Source organism: Paramisgurnus dabryanus, chromosome 11 (genome assembly GCF_030506205.2).
Source record: "Paramisgurnus dabryanus chromosome 11, PD_genome_1.1, whole genome shotgun sequence".
In the NCBI taxonomy this organism is placed as follows: Eukaryota; Metazoa; Chordata; class Actinopteri; order Cypriniformes; family Cobitidae; genus Paramisgurnus; species Paramisgurnus dabryanus.
In genome coordinates this window covers 1378026-1403746 of record NC_133347.1, presented here as the reverse complement: position 1 = coordinate 1403746, position 25721 = coordinate 1378026, and the positions used below count along the sequence as shown (strand labels likewise).

General features: G+C 40.0%; 1 protein-coding gene across 3 annotated transcripts in view; it reads left to right on the top strand.

Moving 5' to 3' along the window:
* Nucleotides 1-25721, top strand: part of sema6a (sema domain, transmembrane domain (TM), and cytoplasmic domain, (semaphorin) 6A) — a 44857-nt gene that overhangs the window by 324 nt on the left and 18812 nt on the right. For all 3 annotated transcript variants that reach the window (XM_065270227.2, XM_065270226.2, XM_065270224.2), the window contains exons 2-11: nucleotides 14441-14586; nucleotides 15533-15650; nucleotides 18468-18528; nucleotides 18892-18954; nucleotides 19546-19647; nucleotides 21121-21211; nucleotides 22067-22186; nucleotides 22506-22594; nucleotides 23342-23559; nucleotides 23863-23994. In XM_065270227.2, coding sequence (XP_065126299.1) covers nucleotides 14487-14586; nucleotides 15533-15650; nucleotides 18468-18528; nucleotides 18892-18954; nucleotides 19546-19647; nucleotides 21121-21211; nucleotides 22067-22186; nucleotides 22506-22594; nucleotides 23342-23559; nucleotides 23863-23994 — 1094 coding nt within the window. In that variant the 5' untranslated portion in view covers nucleotides 14441-14486. The remainder of the gene's footprint in view (nucleotides 1-14440; nucleotides 14587-15532; nucleotides 15651-18467; nucleotides 18529-18891; nucleotides 18955-19545; nucleotides 19648-21120; nucleotides 21212-22066; nucleotides 22187-22505; nucleotides 22595-23341; nucleotides 23560-23862; nucleotides 23995-25721) is intronic.

The following is a 25721-nucleotide window of genomic DNA, read 5'->3' as shown; positions in this document are numbered from 1 at the left end:
ATTGTGTTACATTTTCTTCTGTTACTTTGTAGCCGATTACACGCGAGAGGCTTTATGACGTCACTCCGCTAAACTTCTACAGTCGTTTGTTTTATCATCACGTGCCAATTAAAACAATTATAGTGATTTATGAGTTGCAATCGATCTCACCTCTGTGTTTATGGCCGAATGTTGCACTTCACTTTAGATCACTCGTGTTTCAATGCAATGCTCTTGTATAATAAATAAATGTTTGTTTCTTCGTTTATATGCAGCTTAGTAAGAAGCAAAGGTCTTTGGTTCTGAAACATGAAGGTTATTGGGGATGTTATGTTATAAGCTTTTTGACATAGGTCAATATTCTCTCTGTATTTGTAAAATCTTACAGTTTGCTGAATATTATTCAACAGATTAACAGGCCCGTGTGCCAACAGTAATAGGCTGTTAACTCATTCAGGATGGCAGTGAAATATGAGGTGTGCTGGAGGTTTGTTAAAGGGTTAAAGGGTGGTCCGCTCTCCTCTGACCCCTGAGCTGGTTTTAGGGTGTGTCTGTGGGTTCATCGGTAAGAGTCACAATAAAGCAACATCTGTTCGCTTGCTGTGGTCCGGGTGTTCAAGCAGCTTTTGCCCTCGGATGCGGAGACTCTCAGCAGTGATTGCTTTGATTGGGTTGCTTTAGTGTTTGTTATTCTCATTGTCTGCTGTTGTTTCTGGATTTTCTCTCTGTGATATGGCAGGCGGCCACACATGCGACCCGGCCAAGGTTCTACATCTAGCAGTGGTTTTTGTTTTGCTGATGGTGGATTTCCTCTCTCAGGTGGGACTACTCATCATGTGTCATATGGAATCTGTAATGCACGTTTATATGGATTCATAGGAGTCATTGGGAAGATCCTGGATTATGGATACACGACACAATCCCACTGACTCTTTATTTCTGTTGACTGGAATCATTTTGATGAAAAAAAATCCACATCTGCTGAAGCTTGTACTTAAAAACAAGCAATACTTTAATAATTAATAGTGATCCCTTTTGAAGCATGATGATGATAGAAAAAGTTTAATTTCATCTAGAAAGGATTTTTTATGTTAAGATCATGTCTGGTCATGTGTGGGAAAACAACAAGATAAAATTATTTCTACATTCTTTTTTGAGTCACATTATTATCTTCATGCATGAGTACAGCTTAATAAACATGGGAAAAGGCTGGAAAGTGTCCAGCTGATGTTATATTAAATAAGGTCATGATTTTGATGCTATGCTAATGAGGGGAATTGGCTGTGCACTCTTGCACAAAGGCAATGAGGCTTCCATTGAGCGTGACTGATCGCTGTTTGTCACACCAGCGAGCGTCAGTCGTGTTGTCGTATATTTGAATATTCTCAGTCAAAGAGCGGCAGATTCACTCAAGCTGAATTATTGATGACAGCCAATGAATTGCACTCAATTATGTTAAAGGAGCGCAGCTTAAATCAGAGCTTCAGAAATACTCTCATATATCTCATGTATGATTCACAGCAGGTATCATCTTTTATGATGAATGAGACTTTGAGAATAAATGAGGGCTGTTAGGGTGCATTTAACTATTGTTTCTTTACTCCTGTATATATATATATATACATTAGCAATAACATGTCTCTAATCTTTTTTTACTAATCAATTTGGCAAATGGTGTCATTTATTTTTAGGTTTTGAACAGGATTTGATTGTTTAATAAAAGCATAAATGCTGTTTAAAATGAAAAGTCTTCAGATGATGATGAGTGTTTTGACTAAACTTGAATGGATACAGGTGCAGGACAACAAACAGAGTAAATATTCACAACAATAAAACAATGTGTAGACATTTACTGTACACATTGTCTATAAAGAGGTTCCTTTGTAATAACACAAGCAAATAAACACATTTGAATTTATTTGAAGATATTCATAATGATCCCCATAGATAGGTTAGGGATTGAATAACATTATTGAATGAATACCATGAAACTAAAAAGACTCATTCTTGCTCGGTGTATTAAAACATGGTATAAAATATGATACGTGTGTGTGTGCGTGTGTGCACACGTGTAAGTGTGAAGTCATTGCGTTCTACATGCATGCATGTGTGTGCAATCATTCTACATGTGTTGTGTTGTTCACATGTATGTTTGTGTGTGTTGTATTATATATGTGTGTTTGTGTGTGTGAATTTGTGGTGACATTTTGTGATTAGGTAAGGTTTTCACATTGAGAGAGAGAGAGAGAGAGACTACATGTGTCTCGTCCCCAGGCCCAGCGTTTGGCACCGATTCGCTCATCTATTAATCATGGCTGCTGCTTTCTTATTCTGTTGCCATAGTTTCAGGCTGTAACAGTATTGGGGTGTGTGTGTGTGTGTGTGTGTTTTTGTGTGTGTACAGTATGTGTGTGTTCATGTGTTTTTGTGTGTGTAAGGGACCATGCTGATCTTTAACGGCTCTCAAACATCTTCATAATGCAGCGATTGAATCTGTTGGCTGTAAAGATTCAAGCATCGCTCTGTTCATGTGAATAAACCTGAGACAGACACAGAGAATCCAGCTGAAAGCTGGCCACCGCCAGTGAAAAAGAAGTACATGTCCAAATTAGAAAAAAGGAACGCTTCTCAAAAAATATATATATAAATGTACAAACAATCCAGGGTGCTCTTCAAAAAAGGGCCTATAATAACATTAAGAAAATGTGCTAAAAATGAGGCACTCCTGATAAATGTTAAAAGGCCTTTAATAAAAAAACTTGTCCCTATTTTTGTGCACTAATTTTGTACTTACTATACTAAAACTTCTTTGTTAGTACTTGTTCAGATAATCTTAAGAACATCTAAGTGTATTTATCTGTGCTATTTTGAGACAATGTAAATATGAACAAAAATGTGCTAAAAATGTATTTAAAAAATGTATTTCAGTACCACTTGTAGAAAACTTCATCCCATCTTTATATGAAAGTTGATCTCAAGTTTTATAGAAGTGTTGACTGAATGAGATAATCTTAAAAAGTACTGAAGAAGAATGTTTAGTATATTAAGTAGAAAATGAGTGTGTGAAAATAGTGCACTTTAAGTACATTATTGAAGTGTGCTTCATTATCAGATGGGCAGAGATTGGTGACCATTAAAACCTCACAGTAAAACCTCAGACTTGATTCATGTAATTTGAATTGACTGTAATGTGGGATTGTTTTGTGTCGGATCATTTCAGTGTTTCTGTTTCTTTACTCGAGCTGAAGCACATGAATGTATTTGGTGAATTGTTGCCTGTAATTTGTGTCCATTATGATTTGGGGCTCTTATTGTTTTATCTTTACCCATCGCTGATCTTGCAGTGGTTATTATAAGTGTAATATCATGTGAATGAAGATGGTTGTCAGTCTTTGTGCTCTCAGGCTGAAATCAGCTAATGGTTTTTCTGACCTGATCTTCTCGCTTTATATCTGCTGTGGTTGGAGTTTCTGTCGGGGCCGTAAATGAATTTATGATGTTTATTTTAAGAGCTACACAGCAGAATTCATTCAGACATTTACACAAAGTGTTTTATCATTGACATTTCTCTGCTGGCAAATGTGATTTTTTTCTCTCGCTGGATTAACAGCACGCGTCTCGTGTTGACTTATATATTTTGTTACTTAAGTCCCGAGCAGTTGATGTGTATGAAGAGATTTGAACAGTCTAAACATCCCTTCATCAGGGAACAACACAGCTTCTTTGTGTACATTTATTCCATATATAATGAACAAATTGCAGCCATGTGGCGTCGTGAGCACAAGGAGCCCAGTGTTTGACTCGGGTCTGTCCGTCTGAAAACACTTCGCACCTCACAGACGGCTCACCGCGGCTCTGCCACTGCAGATCTATTACAGATGTGCCTTTCATCACCAATGCCTTTTTGCTCTTAATGATCTCTGATCTTTGTTTCTTTAAGTGCTGTGCTGATTTTATTTCTCATATGATTTGATTTAAAAGCACGCTGGTGAAAAAGAGACAGGTTTATGTTGAAAATGCATGTGATTCTAAATGAACAGTCTCGTTTTAAAAGACAATAGATTGAGAAAATCTCCAGCTCAGGCCGGCTGTACAACATGTGAGCTAATTTGAGGTTACTGCATGGTTCTCCAGACATACAGCAACAACTGACCTACATATGGAGCTGCCGGTTCATTTCCTGCACCTGTCTTTGATCTCGCAGCAGCTCTCGGGATTTCTGCAACCCATCGGGGCTCGTGCACCACCCGCCTGTGTGTTTAAACAAGACGGAGAAAGAAAAACAAACAGCGCTTCATATACCACGCCACACGGATAAGAGGGAATGTGAGGGACATTCATTGTGTTCATTCATCTCAAGAATAATTCATACAAGCATATCAATGGGTTGTAAATGGAGAAAATTGTATTTCTGCAAGCGCCAGACATACTGGACTCAGTTGGACACGCTAGAGTTTTCTGTCTACATAAGAAACGTTTAAATCAATCTGCTCGTACTCCAGCAGTACAGAAATAAACTGCATGATTGTTTCTTATGTCTATGGTCACTGCTTATGTCAAATGATGTTCAGTGACACATAACAAAAAACTCTGATGGGTCTTGAGGATTTGAGAGATGATGTTGGACCCTGATGGTCTTATGAAGTGTCATTGGTCTTTATAAGAGCATCACAAGAGCTGCTGTGTTGTGAAGATTGGACGCACTGGGTCTGATGTCCTGATGGCCTGTTAGGTGTCTGATTCAGGGATTGATTTCAGGGAGTTTCAGCCGCTGTGAGGTCGGGTTTAGTGGTGTCACTTGGAGGTTCGTGCGAGGAGATGGTCTGCAGTATAGCCGTCGGCTCTTACGAATCTTATATGCTGATATAGCAGAGTCATTAACAATCCAGAGGAGATTCAACATGACAGTTTAAACCTTCATTGTGAATCTGAGCAACATTTATCAACTGTATATTACCGCATAGGGTAATTGCCTTTGAACTGTGTTTCCATAATGAAAGGTTTCCAGATTTACAGTCCAGGCATCCGTATGGAATGTGACAGTGTGTTGAATAAATGCGGCTTAATTGAGTCTCATTAAAGGAGAAAGGAGAGGGCGGCGAGCGACAGCCTTCATTATAATGCCGCCCGTCCGCTTCACTGCCGATTCGGCTTAATGTGAAGCTGTTTAATGGTTAAACATCACAAGAGCTGCACTCGTTTTTCAACTTCCTATTTTGTAATGCACGACATGCTAAGAATAATCGTCGTTGTCAACTAAACAGATGCAGAACATTAAACTGGATTAAATGTGTGTGTCAGTATATTTATAAACAGTACACACAGTATAATATCTGTGTAAATACAGAGCGTAAGACTGAGAGAATTTCATACTAAACAGAATTCATCTGTTGTATGTGAATGTTGTGTGTATGTGCGTGTCTGTGTGTGTATGTGAATGTTGTGTGTATGTGCGTGTCTGTGTGTGTGTGTGTGTGTGTGTGTGCATGTGTGTGTGTTTTATACTGTAGATGAAGCATTAAACCTTGAGTCTGGAGAAAACACTGTCTGTCTGGTCTGTACAGTCATGAAGAATCCTTGTGATGATTAAATGCAAGATCTTTAAAAACCTGTTTAACTGAAATGTATCAGTCTTTTATTTGAGATAAAACTCAATCTAACAGCGTCTGTGTTCAGCCGAAGGGCCGGACAGTTTTAATAAGACGCTGAACCAAAATATGCTTAAAAACATAACCTGGAGCGCAATAGATGAATTAAACAAACAGAATTACTTTACTTTAAATGAAGCCAAAGCACAAAATAAACCATTTTATTAAATATTATTCAGACATGCAAGAGGAGCGTTTATCCAGCGAGTGTCCTGTTTAATGGATATTTTCATTATAAGTTGGCATAGCTGCATTGTCAGCTGCAGTTCTCAAGGCAACCCTGAAGGAAACTCACATGAGAAAAACACAAAAGTGAAGGTGAAAGATAAGGTAGATGAAGTTCACTTTAGGCAGTGTGCATTTCTTTTTGGGAAATTGTTTTAATGTGGAGGACGAGGCTGTGGTGGGGGGCGTGTCCAGGTGGACGTTACATCACGTATGTGAGACACATGTGGAGTCTGTCTGCATCAGATATGTTATACGCTTATGAACAAAAGTAATTCTTATTTATGCTGTGAAGGCACGCCAATCAAACAAACACAAACAAACTTATGTTGACGTTCATCAGATCAGTGTGAATTAGTTTTTATCATTAACTCTCTATGGGCTTCTTGTGAATAGAAAAAATTATTTGTGTCTAACCCAGCCTGATCTCACAAATTTCCGTGGGATAGTCACGGAATTTTTTGCTCATTTTTCCGTGGCATTCTCACGGATCTCCGCATTTTTCCGTGGCCCTGCTACGGACTGTCTTTTTCCGTGGCATTCTCACGGATTGGTTACTCAACTGTTTTGTCCTATTTCTTACCATTTTCGCTTCGGTTTAGTGTTAGATTTACATGAAATGACATCCCTACCCAAACCCAACTCTAACCCCAACGCCAGGCGACAATTGTTTAAAGTTAAGAAAATATAAAATAATACATCAGAAAAAATTGTATAAACCAATAGTTAAAGTAACATACTAACGCAAACCCAAAATCTAACCCTAAACCGAAGTGAAAATGGTTTGAAAATAGGAAAAAGCTGTTGAGTAACCAATCCGTGAGAATGCATCGGAAAAAGACAGTCCGTAGCAGGGCCACGGAAAAATGCGGAGATCCGTGAGAATGCCACGGAAAAATGAGCTAAAAATTCCGTGACTATCCCACGGAACTTCGTGAGATCAGGTTGGTCTGACCACAGCCTGATCTCATGAGAATTTGTAGGCATTTTACAAATTGCATAATTCCTATGAATTTGTACAAAGATAATCGTATAAAATGATTATTATAAAAAAAGCGAAACCCTACCCCTAACCCCCAGTGTCACAGGGGCAAAAGCAAATCATTGAAAAATGTACAAATGTGGTCATATAAATTAATACAAATTAGCCACCTCATAAAATACACACAAATTGCCATGAGATAGCGCTGGGCTCGCAGTGATTGGAATGCTGTGTTTATTTAATGATCAATATTAACTGTTGTTTTTATTGTTAATCATCTAATATATTTTTACATTATAAAATATTGTAGACCATTAAACAAACAGAAACCGGAAGTAAAGTTCCGACCAGACACGTAATCACATCATCGCGCGTGCGTCCAATGAAACGTCTATAAATGCAAATATTCAAATGAAAGCGCTTTTATAAGAAATCAATTCAAGCTTGGACTCTGTTGTCAGTCGCCACGTTTGTGGTGTTGCCTCTACAAGCACAAATCACAGCAAACGATTTCCTTCGACGTTTTGTTTTGAATTGCTGTGTTGTATGATGAGTTGTGATTGGCCACGAGCTGAACTCTTCTCTTCTTAAAGGCGCAGTGTTGCTCCTCTCACGATCTCATCTTACAATATTTGATGTGTCCTTTGGATGAAAGAGCAACAATCTCATTTCAAGCTTTTCTTTCACTGGGAGCTCGACCCACCGAACATAGAGGTACGTGGGACCCCAGCATATACGGACCGTGTCACCCCATGGGGTTCAGCTAATTGGTGGTCCTGGCTAGAACTGGTTTTCAATGGGTTTTGGACAAAGGCGCCAGTGAAGATCACGTGGGGAAGATGTGAGAAAGAGAGACGAGACGAGGGGCCCAAAACAAAGAGCTCAAGACGCCCCTTTACTGACCACAAATCAGCCCAGTGTTTGGCCCCGGCGCACTATCTGTGACCCACATACTCGCCCGTGTGTAAAGACCTCCTTTATTTCCCACAGTCCCACATCTCTGGAGGAGGAGCATCTTCACAGGGCTCAAGATTATTATTGATCCTCCTCAGTATGTGTGTTACATTGATAGACACCTCTGTAACACACTGACTATTGAGTATGGATGAGATTTAAAAGAATAGATTTAAATTCATGTGAATCCTCGACATTTACAAGACGAATTCAGTCTGAATCATCTTTTGTGTTTGTGATGTTTGAGGATACACAGACTGCAGTAAATGTGTACGCTTGTATCCACTGCCACTAGTGCTTGAGAAATGTGAATATTTCACATAAATCTCAGATTGTAGATCAGTGAATCGCTGATGATCTTCTGTGGAGGAGTCGTGTGGGATGTGAGGAACGAATTCAACAGGAACGCTGACCGTTTTAGAAAGGTTTCTTACAAAACACGCATCATTTAACACGTTTCAGTGAGTGTAAACCCAATGAATTCACTGTTTAGCATCATATCCTGTGAGAGATGAACCACCAACCGCTGTGTGTTTGTCTACTTTTACAGGGGATGAACTTGTGTATGTTTGACATATGTTTTTCTGACTGAAAACCTTTCCTCGCTAATCTCTCTGTGTGTACTTTAGTATTTGTTTGAAATTAATTCAACTCAACCCTAACTGATTAAGAATAAAAACTTCAATGCTCACTTATCATTTTTTTGTTCTTTTCTTGTTTATTACTGTAAAGCTGTTTTGAAAGAATCTGCATTTTATAATTTGCTATTTAAATACAATTTAGTTTAGCTTAACTTTTGGGAACATATTGGCCCGGTTTAATAGACAAGGTTTAGCTTAAGCCAGGACTATACATTAGTTAAATGAGGATATTTAAGTCACTTTTATAAAACTGTCTTAATTAAACATTACAGACAAAACAATAAGATATTTCATGGTAAATTATTTTCAGTTAATATCGCTGAAACTTTTATTTTAGTCATGGACTAGCCTTAAGCCTTGTCTGTGAAACTGGACAAATGTAATACCATTCATATTTGGGAATGTTATTACTTAACAATGTTTTATTATTCCTCCAGTAGACCAGGATATGAGTTTGATTTTATGCCTGTCAGTTTATAATCAGCTCTTCCAACATTTCTGGTTATAACTCACAATCTGAATTGATCTTATCCACACAAAGCCATAAAAAGAGAATCTGTAAACATGCCGTCGTCTCAAGAAATATCTGCGTACACGTAAACCAACTAAAAGAGCACCAATGGTCTGATTTTAATATTATATTTTACATTTCCTTTGGTGTGTTAGTGTGTATTAGTTCATGTTAATGATATGCAAAAGGTACAAACCCCAAAGTAAACGATGACGTGAGTTATCATCTTCAATGTAAATCTCTTTTCTTGGACTAAAACAAACACACAGATTGTAGTCAACGGTTTACTTCCTGGGATTTGTGATGTAGTAAAGACCGACATTATCATAGCTTGCAAGTTAACTCCTGTATTGTGACTGAATCTTTTAAACATGGTAAGGAGCGTCACATTTCCTGCTGATGTCAGAGGTATTCAGACCAATCACAACGTACAGACTGGCCAATCAGAGACACAGTGCTTTTCAGATCAGTGAGTTTTGTACAAAAATCTGTGCGTTTCAGGAAGAAACAGAAATCTGGAGCTATAAAAATCCTATCTGCTGATTGGGAATGTTCATGGATTTTCATGTCTCTAATCCCATTGAGTGAAACAAAGGAGCAGCACTTTGATTTGTAGTGCGGCCGAAGGACCGTCTGTTCTGGCAGATAAGAGACATTAATCCGCTGCAGACAGTGGGATTTACCTGAAGCGCGTCATACTCGCCCTGCTTTCATACACGTTCACTGTTGAGCTGCTCTTCCTCTCTTCATTGAGTTTGGCATTATTTGAGCTATGTCTTAACCCGCTCCATACTTCAGCAGTTAAGTACACTACCCGGACAGTCAGGCTTTGTCCCCTTGCACCCCAGACATTCCCAGAATCTCATTACTATTCGTATGTAAATGATGCTGCTGGCACATGGACAGAATTAGAAAAATAACATGAATAACAGCATTCTTTACAAATGGTAAAACAAATAGTTAGCATTTAAGCAAACTTATATAAAACAATCGATGGAAACAAGGATTGTATCTGTGCTTTAAACTTAATCACCTGTTCACCAGATCCAGAAGTTTTCTTTCAGAACTTATTTGAGTATGAATAATGCCAGTATAGAAATGGGTAGAGATGTTAAATGACTGTTTTGTAATCTAACTGAAAGCAAATATAATTCAGCTTGTTATTAATGTGAGTGCTGGTTACACGTAGTGTGGCCTTATGTTCAGAAGTCTGTTGTCCTCCACAGGGTTTCTCCTCACGACCGCCATCGACAATCTATTGGTCACGTAAAAAAATGCTGTAATTGGTTGATGGTAAAGCTTCTGTCTGGTTATTTGACTAAAAGTCTTTATACAGCAGTTTTATTTTAAATATATGTGGAGGCTGAGAGTTTGAGATCTCGCTTTATTGCTATTTCTTTAGCTGTTTGGTTTATCTGTATAGTTTTATGGCTTACGTGTTTCCAGGTTCTTCATCAGTGTTGCTTGATTCATAGGATTATTTAAACAACGACTGTATCGCTGTTTTCTAAAGCTGTGCCGAGAGCCTTTTTTTGGACGGATGTTATGTCTGCGGGAAAGACGCTGGGATTATCTCAGCGCTGAGACGCAGACGAAGCGCTTCAGTCAACGATGATAAATGACGTTGACAAAAGCGAGTGAAATGAGATGTTAATGTGGGTCGCTTGTGGCTGTGACCTGTTTGTGGCAGGAGCTGTATAGGAAAAAAAAACATTTTAGTGTAATCGTGATTGTCTTTCATGACAAAAATTTTATAGTCCTGACATAAACTTGTGTTTGATTTGTCTTCACTGGATGTTGTTCTGTTTTGATATAACTATAAACTCGCTTTGTTACGATGTGGAAGATTTTACTTTGATTTCTAACAAAAGATACTGTATATATTTTAAAGAGTCGACTATACCAGTGGTTCCCAAACTTTTTCAGCGTGTGGCCCCCCTTTTGTACAGTGCATTCCTTCGCGGCCCCCCAGAGAAAATTTGTGACAAAAAACTGTTCTAAAACTCAACATTTGAATAAAAAACATTAAATTATACAAAAAAGTAGTGCTTATGGTTAGTAGCCTTATTTTTTTAGGTTTAATTACACAGCATTCATGATAAATTAATGTATTTCATAAAATGTCATAAAACTGGGGCCCCCCTGGCACCATCTCGCGGCCCTCCTGGGGGCCCCGGCCCCCAGTTTGAAAACCACTGGACTATACAATGATTTCATGGCTTAAATGGTCTGTTATTAAATCAAATGTTTTGATGTATTTGTCTAAAGAACTCCCAACTGCATTTAAATCGACAAAACTGTTTGGTTTTGGAGAATATCTGTGATATGAATGTAAGGTTATTATTGATATTAAATCTGCTGTCTGTTCACATGGAGATACGCTCTTCTCACCACAGACGCTCAAGGCCACTGAATCATTTTCACGCTGAGCTCAGTAAATAGGCTTTGTTTTTTTTTCAAGTCAAAGTCAAAACTTCCACTTTGTGATATCAGAATACGATTTCTAATGTCTGGTTTATAAGCAGCTTTAGCGGCTGGGTTTTTTTTGCACCAGCGGAGGTTTTTATCTGAAGTGAATGATAATCCTCATCATGGCAGCTCTGAATCTCTGCTCTTCACTTTAAACCAGATTCACAACTCATTACAGAGCATTTTAAAACACAATCTTACCTTCAATAACATTCGATTCTTTCACATGTGAAAAACATTTGATTCAGTTTTGTTTTCTCCTACGACTTAAATCATCACTTCTTTTCTTCTTTATGCATGTGTTTGGAATATGTGTGTATGTATGGTTTCTGTATTGTCGTGAAGACAGGGGTTTCAGATTATTTGGCATTAAAATGAACTGGTCAAACCTATGCTTTAAAATCTGTAGTCTGCAGTGCTCACGTAAGACCACGATTCAATTTAGGTGCTTCCACAGAGTTTTGCCTTCGAGCAAGACATCAACTCTCACTGTAAGCTTTGAATGAAACAGAGACCTGCTGTGATCTATGGTGCTACCCACTAAATTAATGAGAAATTTCCATTAGAAAAATTGCGTGACACAGCTGATATCAAGAGTAGCTCATCAAAATAGTCTCTTGACGCAGTAAAGAAAATGAGATATTGAACAGTCGTCGTGTGTCTGCGGGAGAAAATCTCACGGGAGAAATATGAAACATCTTCTTCACTATGGCTCTTACATGTAAACGTGTATTTGCTTAAAGATCTCAGATGTAGGTTTATGTTTTAATGCTGACTGACAGACGTGTTATTATTGTCACGCTGTGATGAATGAAACCTTTTCTTAACTAATGCTAATGAAAAGCAGAGAGTTAGCATTGATATTGACCAGATTCTCTATTTGATTTGCAAACTTAAGTGATTTCACTAGCGAGTAGTGACGTCTAAAATGATGAATAGTGAAGCAAGTGGATCTTTGTGACTGCGCTGCTGTTATCTGATGCTTAATGCGGCTTTAGTCTGATTCAGAGATTCGTGATATCCAATTAACACAAGCTCTAATGACAAAGTACGTCTTGTGTTTCTGTTTTGTTCACTATGTGTATCAATAACACTACAGACGATGTACATGTTCTTTATTTTGAGAATCTAAAGAATCTCTGTGAAATGATGTCACAGTGCAGTGCATCATGGGATCAGCGTGTTATTTATTATTAATGCAGTGTTGAGGGGTTTTCTGAGAGACAAAACTACAAACATCAATAATGCGTGTGTGGTTTTCTGGTTTCTTCGGACCACAGTGAATTTCATTTCATTTTCCCACAGCTGTGCGTTGGAAGTGTGTGAAGGTTCTGGCAGGTTTTTTTGCATTCTGTTTTGTGTTTTTTGACAGCAGATAAATGGTTCAAAGTCTCCAGATGGATGCCCTTCAGTGATCTTTCATCTTCCTCTCCGTGTTTCTCATGATTGACACACAGGATGGAAAAGGTTGTGATATTTAATTGCATATAGTGTCATGTTGTATTTGGGTGACTGTGACAAAAGCAGCATGCCGCCCCTCATAAACCACCAAATATTCAATCAAATCAATACGGCGTTCTTTTCCTGTAAAGAGACGGTAGATCTGCTCGTCCGGTCCTGTTTTCATTTATTTCTGTGTTTACTAGCTTCTATTAACAAGAGTGACTTTCTCTTTGAGGGAGGGGAGGCAGAAACATCATTTAGCCGAGTTTCAATTACAGGGCATCTGGTGAAGTATTGCAGTAATGAATAACAGGTCCTGTTAGTCTGAATGAGATGCGTAACATCATCAGCGGGTCCGTGTGATGTTCCTCTGGAGGTTCATCAATCAACACAGCTTGTTTTATTTGCTGACTGTTGAAGGACGTCTGATAGTGAATATCTGTTGTCTAGCTGGTTTGGGTTTGTGGTATCAGGAGATGTTCAGGGCTGATGTTAGACTGCGTCATAATGTGATGCTGTGTAGATTGAGTTAAGGACAGACCATTCAGTTGAATTTATAGAAAGCTTTGACTTTTGATTGAAAAATGTTCTCAAACCTGACATGAACTGATATTATCATCTTTAAAGGCACAAACTGGCTCAGTGGTTCATGTAGGTTGTAGGTTGGTGTCGAGGTATCCTTGAGCAAGACGTCTAACCCCAGCTGCTCCCGACGAGCTGGATGGCGCCTTGCATGGTGAGTGAATGTTAGGCAAAGCGCTTTGGATGGCCATAGGTCTGTGAAAGCCCTATATTAATGCAGTTCATTTACCTAACTAGTTGTTTTATCTACATTTTAATCACATTTCCAGTAAACCTCCTCTATGGTTTACAAACAGCAGATGACCCAGAATCCTCGGCTGCTGGGATCCATTTCAATGGAAATCTTCAAAAAGTGTGTTGGTCCCTCTCAGTCGGCAGACACATCTGTCAATCAATCAAACTTGAACTGAAACTGTCAAACGAAGTATCTGAGTGCAGAACGCTCGTCTGTTCGTCCTCTAAACACAGAGGAAACAAAGACAAATCCTTTCAGTTCAGATCTGATCTCACATAAACTGAATCTGATTCATTGATAACCTCACTCTTCTTCTGTCTCTGTGTTCAGAAATATGATTATTGTTTTAGCATGCACTTATATTTATCTGGTTTATGGATTCCTTCACTTCTTCTTTACCCAGATGTTTTAAGTCATCGAGTAGCTCAGTGTTTCTGGTGTTTGGGTTCCTCGCGCTCCTAAGAGTTCCTTCAGTTTTTCAGATAGATAGACGTTCATCGTTAGGAGGACGGTTTAGGTCACAACGAGCATCATTCAATCTCATTCTGCATCCAATCACTTAAGCTCTGCTCTTCGTTTCACTTATTGGCCAAGATCCAATGAGATCAGCAGATCCCCAACCTGCCCGTGATGCTCAGCGCTGTTTTCCACCTCAGACACAGTTAATGTGATGCGCTGCTCATTTGATCTGAACCAGGAGTCGTCGCTATGTTATCTGTGCTTGTTTATTTGGCATGAAATGTTTATTTTGTGCATGTCTGTTTCCTGCAGGCTGAAGTTCAGAAGTGATCGTGTGGGACGCGGTGAGCAGGGAAACATGCGGTCGGGGCTCTTGTTGCTGTATTTCACACTGGTGCAGATGGCCGGCGCCGCTTTCCCAGAAGACTCTGAGCCAATCACTATTTCACATGGGAACTGTGAGTCTCTATCCTTTCATTGCTCTCCTCCCTTCATTTCTTCCTCTCTCTGCTTCTGTAAAGCTTGATTTAGTGCTTGACTGTAAATGAGTGTCTGTGAGATCAAAGCTTTATTCCCCCTCCCCGCCAGGCATCTAAATGTTGTACGGGTCCCTCAGATACCACCTCAGTCTCCACATTTACTCAAGTCACCTGCCGTTCTCTTTGATAATTATGTAAAACTTGAGAGAATGTATTGGATGTATTCAGTCTGGACATTATTTCTGTTGATTTAGCGCAACGTGTTTCACTAGAAGATATTGGGATGCTGATGTAAACCATAACTGCATCCATGCATAAAAACAAATAATTGATTATTTAAAAAAGCAGTGCATGTGTGCGTCTCTCTCTCTCTCTCTATGAGGTGAGGCAGCTGTGTAAATGAAGCACATTTTTGAACGTGGACCGCGCTTGAAAGTTTCTTCGCATGTTAAGCGCTTAATCAACACGTTAAAGATGCCACATTGTGTCTCTAAGCGATACGAACCTTATCAATGAAGCTGAGAGAGAGGCTGAAGCAGAGTTTTAATGCTTTTCGGCAGAGAGACACACTTACATGTGCAATAATATTTCACCAGTTCACATTAACATCTCATCAAAGTATATTTGACATGATGGGAGGTGAGGGACAGCTACTGTATATGAGAGACATTTATGATTACATGACCATGCTCCTCTGAAACGTGGTTAAATAAACTTTAGTTAAAATTGAGGATTGCATTGAACTGAATGAAAATGGTTGACATAATAATCAAATTGTGAGATCAGTGACGATTCTACAAAAATTTTATTCTGTTGGTGTTGAAGAGCAAACACAAATATAAAGCACATGACCTCAACACAAACTAAAATGAGCTGAAAGACACAAAACTAAATAGTTGAACTGCACAAATTGTTTTTTTTACAGACACAAAACAATATCCAGCATTCGTTGGACACAAACCAGGCCGGAATAACACGCAACGACATAAACTGGATATTCAGCTGATTGTGATTATGAATCGGACTCTGTATATCGCTGCCAGGTGAGTGAGCTATTTAAAGACTTCAGCTGCTATCAGCAGTGAGTTAAACCAAATATCCTCCAGATTGTTGGCATGGTAACCAGACATCGTTCCAGTTCAGCAGCGTATTGAAATAAAACATTGTGTGTGTAGTATCATATGAGTCAAAGAGCAGAAGAGTTCATGTCATAGGATTCTGGATCTGTCTAGAGATTCACTACTGTATGATAAACACATAGAAAACCCTTATCGTTTGTTTCTTTACATGCAAATACAGGAATTTCATTATAAAATCTGCCACATTTAATAGTAGTTGTACAGTACAGTGCAGTATACAGTATCTGTTATTTATGAATTGTTTTTATTAATTCTATTAACAGTATCAGTCTTACTCAGATTTATTCTTGAAGCAGCTGCTTTTTGGGTAATAATGAAATCCAGCGATTAAAATAGTCGCCAGTTTAACAGCGGGACAGATAAATAAACACACACAGATTTGTCGCGTCGAGCTGATTATTAAAAACTGATGAGGCGTTGGATGCCAGAAATGTGTTTATTTACAGAATAACTGGTGTTGTGTTTTGGCACGGCTGCATATTAATTATGTGTTTAGTTCATGGCTGTTGTACGTTTGCATGAGACGTTCAAAGCTCATTCTCAGTGTTATGATATCAGACTCTTTAATCAGACACACACACACATTCACTTCTGGAGGTATCGGTCTGTTGATGCTTCTGTATGTAGGACAATATACACATTACACAGAGCAGTGCACCATAGCAACCACATCCCCCCTTCAACATCCCATCATGAACGTCTGCTGGTATCAAAATGACTCAAAAAACACATCAGAAACTTCTGGAACAGCAGTGGATTAGCAATGGATCTGTGTGTGTGTGTGTGTGTGTGTGTGTGTGTGTGTGTGTGTGTGTGTGTGTGTGTGTGTGTGTGTGTGTGTGTGTGTGTGTTTGTGTTGGTATGTAAAATAGACTTAGATCATGCATGATGTTGTTATGAAAGGTGGAGCTAAGCAGAGGCGGGTGTTTCATTTATGTGGATTGACAGGTCTGACACGCATACTAATGAGATCTTTTCTGTGTAAGCGCCGGAGAGTGCGAATGTTTGACAAAAGGCCACCAGATGGACAGCGCTGGCCCGTGATCGGCCCGCATGAGAAACACATTCCTCAGCACAAAGACTTTCTGTTGAGCTATGGAGACTCTCTGTACCTCACACACCCATCAGCTCGCACATTCACTAATACATCCACTGCACGTTACAGTTTCAACACAACGGCATCGTGTTTAAAGAACTCATGAACATAAAGTTGAAGTCTGTAGTGTACGTCAGTGATATGATATCAAGCAGCAGATCACGCTTCATGACTGTGATATAAAATAAAGACGGTGATGAACGAGTTCTTTGATGTGTCAAGACAGGACAGAAAACTTCTTGTCAAGTTATTTTGTAAATGTTTGTGTATGTGCACACAGAAGAGATTTGTGTGTGTTTGTGTATCATGGCAGCTCTCCATCACACTGAATGTCTCTGAAGTGAGCAGGTGTAGTGATGGATGTTTACTGACCGCTCACACTCATTGCAGGATTAATTGATGTTATTTTATTACTGGTGTTGGTCAGGTTAATCATCACTGTCTGCTATCTATCTATCGCCCGTTTTGATTTAAACAATCCAAATGTTTTAAAAAGTATAAGAAAGCTCTATAGGATAATGAAATCCTCACTGTGATCTTCAGGTCACATTCACAACGTGATCTGAAAATACAAACATGTTGTGAATCATCTGTCATATTATTTATCATCTGTCAGGTCTTTAAGAATAAATGAATGCAATGTGGAGCAGCAGATGTTTGTAATGATAAGCTACAGCTGACAGCTTGATCCCGGTAAATATATATATAAAGAACACTAAAGTTAGATTTTAGATTTCAGATGTTAAAATATGAAATTAAATAAATAAACTTGGCAAACCTGAAGACAGTTCTGTTGAGATCTCACTGGTCAGGTCGGCGTAAAGGAGACTTGTGTGTGATGAGCAGGGACTTTATCTGCTTTATAAAGGAAAAGGTTTCTTCACTTGATCCCCATTGAATCTTTCCCATTACCCCCACGGGTCAGGTAAACTCACTTTACTTTGACTCGGTTAGCCCTTCGACTGAGTTTAGTAGCACTTCAGAGTGGGAGGGATTATAGGCGTGTCGTTATATTTGCGCTGCCTCCTGCTGTGACATCATACAAACAGTGGGAGCGATCATCGTTGGAATGCAGTGTTTCCCATACAATCATTTATTTCTCAGTCGCCACAAAATCAAAATTGAGCACCACAAATAAATGTTTGCACATCACGTTTATCAATACCTCCGTCTCATATGACAGTTTCTGTACAAACACCCGTGGCGTCAGTCTATGTGCACTGCTAAGTTGCAAAAATGCTGTGCATACATGCGGACGTCCGCGTCACAGATGTACCGCCAAAAAACTGCAAGGAAAACACTGGGATGGTGTTCCTGATTCTCAGCCTGTGGATGATTTTCACCACTTGGTTTGCTTGAGACGAAGGGTTAGCATGTCGATCGTCTTGATTCTTTCAAACCAGTCAGTGATCTTCAGTGTTTTCACATCATGTTTTAGTATTAGCTCAGCTCGCTTGGAACCCCAACCGAGGTGGTAGTAAAAAATGATTGGGTTCTACATACTGCACCCAGTGGATAAGCCCCCAAAAGTAAGCTGACCCGACCAAACCCGTGCTGAGCTATGAAGATGTTAGATTTAAATTTAATCCATGAGAAAATAAATGAAATGTTTTGTCTCTTTACAGGGATCACATTTACACCGTCGACATCGACACGGCCAACACAGATGAGATCTTTTTCAGTAAGGTGAGTCTTCCTCATGTTTCTGTCCCTCCTCTTAATTACCTGGCAGGAAACGAACCCGAGCGGCTCTGTGACCTCACTAAGCACATTATCCTATCAGGAGTGAGTGTCATGCGTCATCCGGCCAGAATAACAGAGGAGCGGCGAGCCAAAGATGTGTTTGTAACAGCGGTAAGATTGATGAAGGTGAATGAGATTGATGAGCACTGGCAACAGGCTGTGTTTAATCATTGGGTCAGTGGTCTGTAAGTCCTCTGTGAAGTCTGCTAACAGAGCCACAGCACTCTCATTTAACATCCAGGATCACCAATCGCTCAAACGTGTCAGCGTGTCACTATTGATCTGCGATTGATTTTCTGTTCGCAGAAACTGACGTGGAAGTCCAGACAAGCTGACGTAGACACCTGTAGAATGAAAGGCAAACACAAGGTATAGTGACCCACACACACACACACACACACACACACACAGTCAGGCATACATGGTTTATGGGGACTTTCCATAGACGCAATGCATTTTATACTGTACAAACTGTTATATTCTATTCCCCTAACCTACCCCAATTCCACAAAAACCTGTTGCCAGTCTTTAATCTATGAAAAACTACCATTTAGTATGGTTTACTTCCTGTGTCCCCATAAACCATGGTAATAGCATAGTTAACATGTCATTATACACTATTCATTTCCCTGTAAACCACATATACAAACCCACACACACACACACACACACACACACACACACAGTTTCCTCACTCCGTCTGATGTTTTGATGTAATTGAATAAAGGCTTTTAGACTGATGGGGTTTGGTATCACAACATGTGAGTCAGGTTACCATGAATGTATATTTGGTATTGTAATGATGTCATTGATAATGGACAGGAATATTTCTCATCTTCAGTGAAGGTCAGCTGAGATGAACGTTGGAGGATTTTGCTGTGTTTTGTTGTTAAACAAGTTATCACTAACTTCCCTGCTGAAATCTCAAACTTGATCTTTCTCACCATCTCTTTCATTTAGGATGAATGCCATAATTTCATCAAAGTTCTCCTCCAGCAGAACGACGACTCTCTGTTTGTGTGTGGAACAAACGCTTTCAACCCTTCCTGTCGAACCTACAAGGTATGACTCCTCTGTTTCCATTACATGTGATCTCGCTATTCAAACAGGCCAATAAAAACATGAGGGGGTCCGAGTGTAGGGGGTCCGGGCGCTGATGATAAACCTGAAGATATTCAAGAGATGTTCATAGTGATTTTTCGTTCCTCACACATTAGCTCAAACCCTTATTAAGACGTCTCCACGGCTCAGTGGCTCTTTTGATTTGAGTTCTGTCAGTGTCTGGGGTTTTAGTTTTACTCTCTAGTGTCTTTAGACTCGAAGCATCGCTTGAAAGGCTTGATGTGTCAGTGTCATTTTGTGTCTGTAACTGCTGTGTAATAACTGCCGTAGTGGAGCGTTGCAGGAAAATGATGCTGCAGCACGTTTGCCAAAAGCCACTTGCAGATTTTCGCCCTGCGGGTCGTCTGCCTTCTGTGATGGCGTCTCTGTCCTGACCACCTTGGCCACGGTTCTGCTTTCCACGTCCCCGGTGTGACGGTTCTGAAAAGGCGTCTGTTTCAGAGCCACAGTCGTTCCATTAATCATCATCAGTATAAGGGGGGCAACTGTTCTCCTGAGCACCCCGTCAAGAGAGCCCATCTGCGACCCGCTGGCCCTCACCCACTCCACATTTGTGTTCTCTGTTGGGACGCTCGCTTGCTCGAGGGCTACTGGATTTACGGTCGGTGTCGATTACATCAGCTGTTGTCGGGTGGAGCATGCCGAGACATGGCGAGGGGTGCAGGTGATACCCCCCCAACAATAACATGCCTTGAAATAAGCTCAGCACATAAAAAGTGTTGTCCTTTTTTTAATTAAAGCTCATTTAAATCAAAACAATCATCGTTTTACATTTTCACATCTCGTTTGTTTTATAGTTTAGGAACTGAAACATTGTAGAGGAGATTTTGCCGGGCAGGAGGCTCAGAAGCCTCTTTGTAAATGTGATCCACAGCTGAGTATGTGAATATTTGCACTGTCTGAGAATCTTTTCCTTCTATTGAGTAGCAGAAATAGCAGCGCGAGGAAAGCTGTGACCTCGGGCGACTTTTACACACAATTGACCATCGGGATTCCACATTACTAGACGGTTGCCATTTCAGATTCCATTCCAAAAAAATTAATTTCTAAAGAACTCTTAGTCGTAGTCTTCATGGTTTCCAATACGTCACATCTTGCAGTGGCAGGTTTTCTGTGTTGGATTTTTGTTAGACCTTTTTCATTGGATTTATGATAGATGGAAACAGAAAATAAAATGACCCATTTAGATGCCAAGAATGGGTGGCACACTGCCTTATTGAGAAAGAAATTGCTTAAAAAAATGCCGGAGAGAAATACTCTAAATACGCTAGTTGACGACTCTCATGGTGCCCCATTGGCTCTCCGTCCATCATCATCATCATCGTCGTGGTGTAATTGCTGTAGGTGTTGGGCGTCTTTTAGTGCTGCTATGTGGGTGTGGTTGACGTTTGACCCTTCTCTCCATTCCTGCAGATGGACAGCTTGGACGCTCTCGGCGAGGAAATCAGTGGCATGGCCCGCTGCCCGTATGATGCTAAACAGGCCAATGTTGCCCTCTTTGCTGGTAAGCAGAATTTCACAGTCCTGAATTAAAACACCATTAGCTGCTCAGGGATCACGTGCGAGTGGCAGATATAATTGCTGTTATGGATAAATGTTTACTGATTTGATGCCCAGGAATATGAAGTATGCCAGGAATATGAGGAACTCCCTGACTCAGCCTGCGCTCATACAGTTGCTCTTTTTTTTCTGGAAGAGCGTTTGCTTGGCAAGCTCTGATGTGGCTGGTCTGGAATCACATGTATCCATTGTGTTACAGGCAGAAAAAAGTCTAGATGGAAAAAGCCAACGAGTCATTGCTTCATTAAGGAATCTATTAAAGGGGACATTTCACAAGAAAAACTTTTTTCAAGATATCAAATAAATCTTTGTTGTCCGCAGAGTACATATGTGTTATTATAATAAGATCACCTTCAGACATCACAGGGGAGACAAATTACAATGACCCATTTACTCACATGCTTGGAGAGAATGGTTGACCAAAACTAAGTTACTAAGTTGATTTGTCAACCAATTATAGCATTTAAACATGAAGTCAGATGTTCATGATAAGTCCCCTTTAAAACACTTCAGTTAAAGTTTAGTGTTCTGTTCAGCACCAGGTTAAACTACACTGCACTGAGCTAATGTTTCATACTTTATTATTCTTATGGATGTCAGCTGTCACACTTACTACAGTGTGTGTCTGTGTGTGTTTGTGTAGATACTGAATTGCTTTAATAACTGTGATTGTTGCCCTTTGTTTGTGTGTCTGTCTGCTTCTGTGTGTGTATCTGTGTGTGCATGTGTGTGGTGTGCTGGTGAGTGTGTGTTTGTGTAGTTACTGGATTGCTTTAATGATTCTTTCTCTCTTTTTTAGATGGGAAGTTATATTCTGCCACCGTCACAGATTTCCTGGCCATCGATGCCGTGATCTACCGCAGTCTGGGAGACAGTCCAACCCTAAGAACCGTCAAACACGACTCTAAATGGCTGAAAGGTGGGGAGCAGATAGAAATGGGGCTTATTTTCAAGAAGACATTTCATGTGTTCACACACAAACACGACCTGCCATCACCTCATGTGTTACAGCCACAGAAAGCCTCTTAATCTAATCAGTCTCTTACAGACAAGACGCCAGTGACATGCGTGCCTTACAGAGCACCAGCAGAATCTGTTCAAAACAAACAAACATGCGTTGTGTAGGAGCTCTCTTACAGCCGTGTTTGCATTTCACCATAAAGCAATTCTTACGAATGTCAAATTTGTTGTTTTGTTAAGATGCCATAACAGTTTTTCAATCTTTTGTTGATCTTTAGAGCCATACTTTGTTCAGGCGGTGGATTACGGCAACTTCATCTACTTCTTCTTTCGGGAAATCGCCATGGAATACAACACTATGGGAAAGGTACGGATACAGAAGTACTTCTCGTGTTTATTCAACTTCAACACCACAGACAGGATGTGACATCAGAAGTCAACAGGAATTGGGCGTATGGAGTATATAAGAGGTTCTTAAGAACGCTCAGGAATTGTTGCTCAGGATGCAGGCGCTAAAAATAACTGAAATCATTTAGCGGTCATTGTTTGGTATCTAAACTGGAAACCCTAAATAACATTTAGTTTATAATTCACTTCCTCACAGAACTGCACTACAAAGGCTTATTGTTCTCAGTTCAAAGTCAAAAGTCAGAGAGATTTCAGATCCCTTCCAGGTTCAGTGAAGGCAGTAATTACTGTAAGCCTGTCCTTTGAATATAACTCTCTCTCTCTCCAGTTACTGTACGGATGTACCTGCCAGATTACTGTAATTACACTATGATCTCCAGCCGGACTGAGAGAGCGTCTCAAATAACATGAACGTGTGTGACAACAGTGCTGCTGATCTCTGAACGACTCCATAAACGTGCAAGCATTTAGTTTGTAATCTCATTCACCGACAGTAAGAGACGCTCACATCTGGAGCTTCACTGCTCATGCAGATACATCATCATTAAATCTCGAGCTAAATCACGATCATTTGGTTCACACTGTGCCTTACTTTAAATCACTAGCCTATATAAACCCGAGAGTGTAAAGCCAGATGGAAACTGCAGGATGAAAACAAGCACACAACAATGTTTAAACAAACAACATAAATCATTTCTGTGAACAGGTGGTTTTCCCGCGCGTGGGACGCGTATGTAAGAACGACCGCGGCGGATCTCAGCGCGTCTTGGAGAAACAGTGGACATCGTTTTTAAAGACGCGACTGAACTGCTCCATCCCCGGAGACTCGCATTTCTACTTTAACATCCTGCAGGCCGTCACTGACGTCATCCACATCAACGGACGAGACGTCGTCATGGCAACCTTCTCCACGCCATACAACAGGTACTTTATCTAAATTACAATCGTGCCTCGAGATAAGACGTGCGCAACGAGCTTCATTCATGTGAGCTTTAGGATTTCAACAAGGGCAAAATTCCAGTTAATGTCAGAGAAATAACTCATTTGATTTGAAATACAGTCCCACAATGGCCCGTTTCATTCATGCCGACTGGTTTCCCGCCTCACGCTTCATATTACAAAGATTTACAGTTAACAGAATCACAATTCCTGCCGTGTGCCTCACCGCTCAGAGTGGTTTGGTTATTGGCATCTCGGTAGTAATAATAATAATAATGTGTGTTTCAGTATCCCAGGCTCGGCCGTCTGTGCGTACGATATGACGGAGATCGCGACGGCCTTCACCGGACGCTTTAAAGAGCAGAAGTCACCTGACTCCACCTGGACTCCAGTTCCTGAGGAGAAGGTGCCCAGACCGAGGTACAGTATCAGCAGATTCACCTTACAGCACAGCTCACAATTTCTGTCCTCAGTTATTCATGAAGTCTGAATTGTTTGTTCACATCCAACACTCTTTGCTGTAGTGTACGTGAGAAATAATTGACAAGGGACCGTTAAAATTTAACACGCATGCTGATTCGGTAATCCGGCCCCAACGCGACCCGTCAGATGCACCGCTGTGGGGATTATAGTTCAGAATGTGGCGGAGTGATATGATGATGATGATGATGTGAGGTCAACAGGCCTGGGACTACTACACAAATGAATTGTTGGAGGGAATTAAAGGATTACTCCACTTTCAAAAAAAAATCCCAATAATTTACAACTTCTCGTCATGCACAGGCAATGTGATGCGCCAGCGCGACCTCGTGTAATTGACCTATCGCTAAGCCCCGCCCCCCTTAGTTACCCCTTCGAACTTGGACAAACAAAAGGTTGCTGGCGGTTTTACAATGGGAGCTGTCAGTTTGAAAACCTTGTCCCAGGATGTTTTTGATATATTTTGGACACAATACGGAGCGTTAAGGTGGGACTTAAATATGACAAAGATTTTATATAAATATGATGGGTAACAAGATTAATTTGGAAGTGAGGGTTTACATATCACAATGCAAGCGGTTGAAGCCTTATGTTAGGGTCGTTACGATTGCAGATGACATCAGGATTAACACTGTTCATGTACCGCAGGGTAAGATTAAATACATTTAGATTTAAACAGTTTAATATGGAGAGGCACTGAACTTTAGCTAACGTTTGCACAAGCTATCTAACATTATCTAACTTACCAGAGGCGAGGCTGTTTTAGTACATAATGATTGCTCTTAAATAAGTTTAGTTGACGTTAACCCAGATAAAATCATTGTTTCTTTGACTTACCTTAGAACAAACGTATACATCCGTGTTGATCTGGACATTTACGTGGCATTTTGCTCTGTCTTGTTTGGGTTTAGAAAAATGGAATAAATAAAAAGAATTTGGCCATCATCCCAATATACCTGGGATTAGTGTTATAAATACCCCAGACACATTGTTTTAACATTTTGGCAGCAGTTTTTCTTAAATAACTTAATTTATTCTCAGCTGAACAAAGAAAGACATCAACATTTTGGATGAAATGGGGGCAAGTAAATTATCAGGATTTTTTTAAGAAAGTGGAGTAATCCTTTAATTAACTAGAGGGTAACTACACTAGTCAACATTTGAAGTGGATCAAAAAAGTTAATCAAAGGTGTCCCAAGACAAGAACACTTAGGGCCCTATCTTGCACCCAGCGCAATTGACTTTGTCAGTGACGCATGTATCATTCGTATTTTGCGCCGGCGCACAGCGGGGTTTTTCCCTCCACAGATGCACGTCAGCAAACTAGGGAATGAACTTGCGCTCCCTGGGCGGTTCAGCGCAAAAAGGAGGCGTGTTGCGGCGCAAACCATCTCTTATGCTATTTTGCAGTTTCAAAAAACAATTGCGCTACTAACCAAAAAAAACTAGTCTAAAGTCAGTGGCGCGTTGCGCGTGGTTCATTATGCTATTTTAAGGGCGCATGCTTGACCATAATGTATAACGTGCACAACGCGCATACACTTTGCTTATCTAATCTACACAGATGCAACAGTTATTTTTGCAAATCATAAATTGTTACACTTAAAAATATTAATACACGAGATAAGGGGAATCATAGTGGTGAGCATTGTGGTGATAGTTTTTAT